At 42.1% G+C, this 6,708-nt stretch overlaps 1 protein-coding gene across 1 annotated transcript; it reads left to right on the top strand.

The window, feature by feature from the left end:
- The first annotated feature begins 4,843 nt into the window (after positions 1 to 4,843).
- On the top strand, positions 4,844 to 5,714 carry LOC123413159 (B3 domain-containing protein Os06g0107800-like). The gene has a single exon (XM_045106111.1). It carries the CDS (start codon positions 4,902 to 4,904, stop codon positions 5,562 to 5,564), a length of 663 nt encoding a protein of 220 aa, XP_044962046.1. The 5' UTR covers positions 4,844 to 4,901; the 3' UTR covers positions 5,565 to 5,714.
- Positions 5,715 to 6,708: the final 994 nt, after the last annotated feature.

The following is a 6,708-nucleotide window of genomic DNA, read 5'->3' as shown; positions in this document are numbered from 1 at the left end:
TGACACGCCATCAACATGTCATATATTGCTGGTGTCGGTTGCCACACTAGAATATATTTTTTAACACTGGCACCATATTGTGGCCTTGGGTGTTCACGCCAGCAAGACAATTTTTCCCACGACATAGCTAGCCTTTTCTGCATTAGTGAGCAATTTTTGAAACGCGACTCTATTAGAGTTACCCTTATGGCAACAAATTTGGATGGATTGATTTTTCTCTCCAAAAGGAATGCTTAGGAGGAAAATTCTAAGGACTCTAATCAAGCAAATCAAACTACCTAAGTCGGTTTATTTTTTCTAGAGTATCAAATCCTCTTTAAAACTTATACTATTCCTTTAACTCAAAGAAGCCATTTTTCCATTTACACGAGCAAATTACCTTATAGGTCGTCAGCTCGTCAGTTGATTGTCCACACCGCAAAAACTCATAAAGGGAAAAACAATATCTAATTTTGACATGCGAAACCATCCAATGAGATGACCTTTGTTTGCTCAGCAATTTTAGTTGTGTATGAGTGCAAAATAGTTAGTACAATATACAAGTGGCTTTGCATTTCTGTAAGTTTGACTGCAAGTAATTCACACCAGTTCGATGTCACGAATGGTGCTGAATGATGTATGAAACCATGGATTTTTCTGTGGATCATACATCTTCACTAACGCTCAGAAAAGGTGGAGAGGTGTTAAATAATAAATAAAGAAAGAAAGAAAAAGTGGTGAAGAAACTTAGAGGATGGGCCCAACCTCCATCCAGCCAGTGCAACCTGATACGAAGGAGGCAGCTACACAACCATCCGGGAATTAATGGATCACGGCTTCTTCTTCCTGGCTTCTCTCTTCCACCTCAGGCTCTCCTCTTAATCCCTTGTTCTTGCTGTTTGTATCCTAAGTGGCTACCAATTCATGTAATCCCTCTAGGTTTCTCTAGCTTGTTCTTGCTATCAGAACCACAGAAATCTTGTAATCTCTATGCGATTCAGTGATCGGAGTATTGGCAACATAAGAATCTGCATTTTATACATGTACAAAATGCATACAGTTCAAACAAGAAATTGCAGCCTTGTCCTGCTGAAAGAAATCGTAATTCACCCTCAAAAGGAAAAAAAAAAAAGATTGTCACTGGCTCACTCACCGATGCTAGACAAATACCACAGACTAGATAGAAGCATTGCCGACCTTGCTTACAAGAAACAACGTGTATATACAAGCTGCTCCAAATCCGAAACGGTTTAGAGCGGGTACAACAAACTAGTACTCCCTCTGTAAGCTAATATAAAAACGTTTAAATCACTATTTTAATAATGTAAGCGTTCTTATATTAGTTTACGGAGGGAGTATACTAATCCATTGTAGATTGTACTACAAACGTAACACCCCTACCAGCTGCTGTGTACTCCTGGTCCTGGATTGATAATGTTATGTTTAAAAACCGTCAACATGGCCCTTAAGGGTTGAGGAGAGACTACATGCGTGTACCACCAGCTAGTGTATTCTTTCACCATATGGAAATACAAAATGTAACTCGTGGGGGGAGCTCAGATGCACGAGCAGTTAATCAATTGGGTCACCGGAGACCATACCCAAGTGGTGATACTTAGTTTAGTCCCTTACCTGGTCAGGAAACTTAATTAATTTACCTATTGCAGGCATAAACAAACCTCTGCTTGACAAGTAAAGTACCCCTGACACCCGATTGCTTGGTTAACTAAGGTAAATATATATATTTTTAATAAAAATGCACGGGAGGGACATGTGGGTACCTGCATAACAAGCACATCACCACAATGCACAAGCCCGCATGTTTTCTTTTGCCATTGCCTATAGTTTTATGATCAGTTATGCCAGCTGATTTAATAATTAAGTATTACTCCCTCCGTCCCAAAATAAGTGTCATTGATCTAGTATAAAATTTGTACTAACTTTGTATAAATTTTGCGACATTTGTTTTGGGACTTACTAGCCAGATCCTTGCTCCTTGTATTATTTCTCAAAAAAGTTATGTACAAATAGCTAGCCTAATAGCCCACAAATTAGACTAGTTAGTTTGTTCTAGATACCAATCCAACAATAGTATACCTAATAAGTTGTGCCCCTAGCTACCCTAAGAGTCATATGTCCATCTGGCCATTTATCTTATCCTGCTTGCATCCCATTTAGTTAACCCTATAACAATCAATTCAACACGAATTTCAATGATGATCTATCATTATTTATTTGTTTACTCCCTCTATATATAGGTCAAAGAGTTGGCATCTGATAATGTTCATGCACGATTGCCTTTCTTCCAAGTAATGTGACCAATTAAACCACAGTTGTTCTTGTCGTTTCAAAACCCTCGCTTGTCTCTAGACCTCATCATCATCATTTGGGATGTATAGATGTATAGTGCCACTGGCTTATACCTGCAAGTGGCACCAAGTATCTAGTATCTATATGATATATATACACCTCTGTCGACCACATCCATGGTTTCATGGCTTTACATCACATCATAATTTGGTTAAGGGGTAACCATATGGATTGAACGACTAAGCTTGAGAAGGACCTTTTCTTGCAAGTACATTTTTCAAAACCTACGTCGCTGAAGAAATCTCCTAAAGAATTACAAGGATCCATGTTGCATGTATGACATTTAGAGTTGTAGGCTGTGCATACGGACGAGATTGACAGCTCAACATATAGGCAGTACCAACTACCATGCATGAAAGTCAAGACATGGAAATTCCCGCGAAAACTACAAAAGTTCCTAGCCATGCATAGTGTTTGCAAGAAAAGGTCCTTCTTGTTACCTTAGTTCCTAAGAAAACATGCGGGTTTGTGCATTGTGGTGATGTGCTTGTTTTGCAGGTGTAATTACCACAATGCACAAACCCGCGAAAACTACAAAACTACAAAACTTCGGAATATATAACTAACAAAATTTTAGAATACCCACATTTTGAAACAAAGTACATGATTTTATTATCCAAATTCGTGATGCTGCCTTAGTCACCCCAACTACCTCGGTCCATTCCAAATACTCCCTCCGTCTTAGTTTACAAGTCCAGCACATGTACGTAGCTAGGTCGTTAATTTGATCAACTTAATGAGAGGCATATATTATAAAAAATATATCATTAGAAACTTTAAATGTTCTATTTTCTAATGATATATATTTTTATGTTAAACAATATATTTCATATAAGTCAAATTAATGATTTATGTACACGTGCATGTCTTCTAAACTGTGATGAAGGCAGTAGAACATGTTTGTCCATTCTTTATAAAATATGCCCAACTTTATTTCCACAATATAAAGTTTGGAGGATAAAGAAACTAGGAACCAAACAATACCTGTTGGTTTGCAATGCAATACCAGAAACCGTTGCCGACCTGATCTTTGGTTACAACAAACAACTAAACCCGATGTGGTTTCGGCCAATGCACCACATTACACATCTACATACCAACCTAAATTGACAGTCTGGCCCTTGAGAGTTGAGTCTACATCACCACTAGCATGTACTAGTATAATCTTATTTAAAGGAAAGTAATGCAAGTTGGTCTCAGATGCATGACCACGAAATAAACTAGGCAATGGAGATCAGCCAAGTGGTGATCATAGTTTAGTCACCTGAGGTTTAATTGGCCAAAATCTCCTGGTCAGGAAACTGTACTTGATTGTTATTATACTTATAAATAACTAAACCCTTGTGCTTCACTGGGGAACAACCTTTGGGTGCCACTAAGTCCAGGTAAGGTGGATGTGACCTAAACCATATTTCCAAGGATGACCTTACCGAACTAAATAACTCGCTTAATTATCATGTTGTACTACTAACCACATGTTTTTAGGGGAATAACAAAATAAAAATTATCTTGCTAGCTCCAAATTGCTTGACTGATTAGGGTATTTACTATGGCTAGGCTCCGACATGCGGATGACAAGCCTGCCACCACAGATGCACACACCCAAATTGCACATTATTTTCCATTTTTGTCATTTGTACTTTTATATGCACTTATGCAAGCTCACAGTACTTCTCCTGGCCTAGTTGCATCAACAAACTAAGTAATTTACACAAGGTACCAGCTCAATAATACTTAGTCCTAGTATTTGTACTGTCACTATAAAACTCCTACCAGCATTTGTTAGTTCTACAGCTTGCATCCCATTTAATTGACCCTAACTAACCAACTTCATCAGAATTTTTCGGGTGATTATCTCTATACATGGATCAAATATACAACTGGTGGCATGCACTATGTCATCCCACCTGTCGTTTGCATTTGTGTGTATTGTCTATCGCATAGACTTTTCTTCGAAACGGGACAAATTTAGTTAGTACTTAAGAGTTGACCTCTGTAAGTATCCACCATTTGGCTCTTATATAGTACTACAAATGGTAATTTTCTATATATGCACATCTGTCGTATCGATGGCTTAATCACTTGGTTTAGCTTGAACAAGACCCGTTCCCGTTGACCTTCACCAATGTACCACGATGACTTACATCGACTTCGTTGTCCTTACCAATTTTTTTTTGCGAAATTCGTTGTCCTTACCGTTTATGCTGTAAAAATAATTAGCTTGAAATTGCTCTGTGCCTCATGGTTTCACATTCACCTGCTCCTAAATAACATGAAACTAAGCGTAGCACGTCACACATACATACATATATGCCGCACAACTAAGGATGCATTCGGACCGTTGATCAGAAGAACCAACGGCTGGGATCAGTCCCATGGTGTATGTATGTAGAAGTATATCCACAGGGACGACTTTGGCGCGACGACCGCGCGAAGATCATATCACAAAGGTCGAATGCTTGCTATATATAAACACACATGTGCAGGTGTACTTCGGCATCATAATTCAAGCCAGCTAGAGATCAGTCGAGTTGCAGCAAATCAATCAATCAATGGCGCTGACGGCTGGTGGTGGGGAGAGCAGGGGAGCAGAGCAAGATGGGGGAGGAGGAGGAGTCGAGCTGTCGCGCAGCAGCGGCAATGGCGGCAATGGCGAGGAGAGGAGGATGAGGCGGGAGCACATGTTCGACAAGGTGGTGACGCCGAGCGACGTGGGGAAGCTGAACCGGCTGGTGGTGCCCAAGCACTTCGCGGAGCGGCACATCCTCCCGCGGCTGCTCGGCGGCGCGGCCAGGGCGGCCTGCCCCGGCGCCGTGCTGCGGTTCGAGGACGGCCGCGGCGGCGGCAGGGCGTGGGCGTTCCGCTTCTCCTACTGGAGCAGCAGCCAGAGCTATGTCATGACCAAAGGGTGGAGTGCCTTCGTCCGTGACCGCCGACTCGCCGCCGGCGACACCGTCTCCTTCTGCCGCACCGGCGCACGCCTCTTCATCGACTGCCGGCGGCGTGGCACCGGAATAGGTGCATCGGCGCCGCCAACACGCCTCCTCGCGCCAGCAGTGATGCCGCAAGTTGTCACGCTTATGCCGCAGCGGTCGACGTCCTCGGGCGAGACGGCGCCGCACGTCCGGTGCTTCCGGCTGTTCGGCGTGGACCTCGAGCTCATCGGCGCCGAGCCGCTGTCGCTGGATTTGCAGCTAGCTTTGATGAGAAGATGACCTCCGCTTGTGCTCAACTTGCCTGATGCTTCCAGATTTAGTAAATTGACCTCCAGTTTGATAGCAGATTAGTAGATAATCAACGCAAGAAGGGATCTTGTCATCACAAAATAAGAAGATATCAAGTTCGCACGGTTGAATTTCAATTATATCGATCGATCACTTTAAATCTAATACATCCCCTTAATCTAACTCTGATTAAAATTTGTCTATGTACAACTCCGTCCGCTCCTAAATATATGTCTTTTTAAAGATTTCATTAAAAAACTGCATATGGATGTATATATATACACACATTTTAAAGTAAAGATTCACTTATTTTATTTTATATGTAGTTCATTTAGGGATGTAGGCGAGCCCGCATAACATAATATTAGTTGAAACTAAGGTAAATCCGACAAAAAAATATAACTAAACTAAGATATTTTGACTTGGAAGCGGGGTGGATCGGGTGCCGCTCTACATCCCTAAATCCATTAGTGGAATCTATAAAAAAAACTTATATTTACAAAGAGAGGGAGTATATAACAAGTGGAGCCAATAATGGTTTTGTGCATCACAATGATGTACGGATGGGGTTCAAGGCCATCTTCAATGTGGACCCTCAAAACACCCGTCAAAGATGTGGACCGAGGTGTCCACATGCTAGAAAAACCATCCAACATGGTAACCCATTGATCCGCGAACACGTTTAGCCGTCCAAAATTTCGCAATCCGAACGGAAACCAAAGAGAGCTTTGCGGGTGTGTGGGCCACCGCCATGTATGGATCTGACTGCCAAATCCCTCTCCAAAACACTCACAACGTGAAATATGCTCTTTGTACGAAGCGGTCGTTGCACATAAGCACATTTATGCTAGTCAGGCCGTTGCAGAGCGGACGTGACTCGGTATGGCATTGATGCTAGTTAAATCGACGGGACCAGACAAGTAGGCGGCCCCGCTTCAATGTCGATGAGGCGACCGGGAAGCCTACTCTAGCCGGTGCGCCGCATTGAAGCCAGAGGGGCACTGGCGGCACATACGATGGAGGCAAATCTTGGGGATAGGAAGTTCCTTCTGCCATTAGGAGCGCACAAAATTTCCCAACTTGTGAGGAGGGTTATTTTAGATATAATAATATTTTTTGATCTATTTTTTAGATG

Source organism: Hordeum vulgare, chromosome 7H, assembly GCF_904849725.1.
Source record: "Hordeum vulgare subsp. vulgare chromosome 7H, MorexV3_pseudomolecules_assembly, whole genome shotgun sequence".
NCBI classification, from domain to species: domain Eukaryota; kingdom Viridiplantae; phylum Streptophyta; class Magnoliopsida; order Poales; family Poaceae; genus Hordeum; species Hordeum vulgare.
The sequence above is the reverse complement of the archived record's forward strand: the minus strand, read 5'-3'. Positions and strand labels throughout refer to the sequence as shown.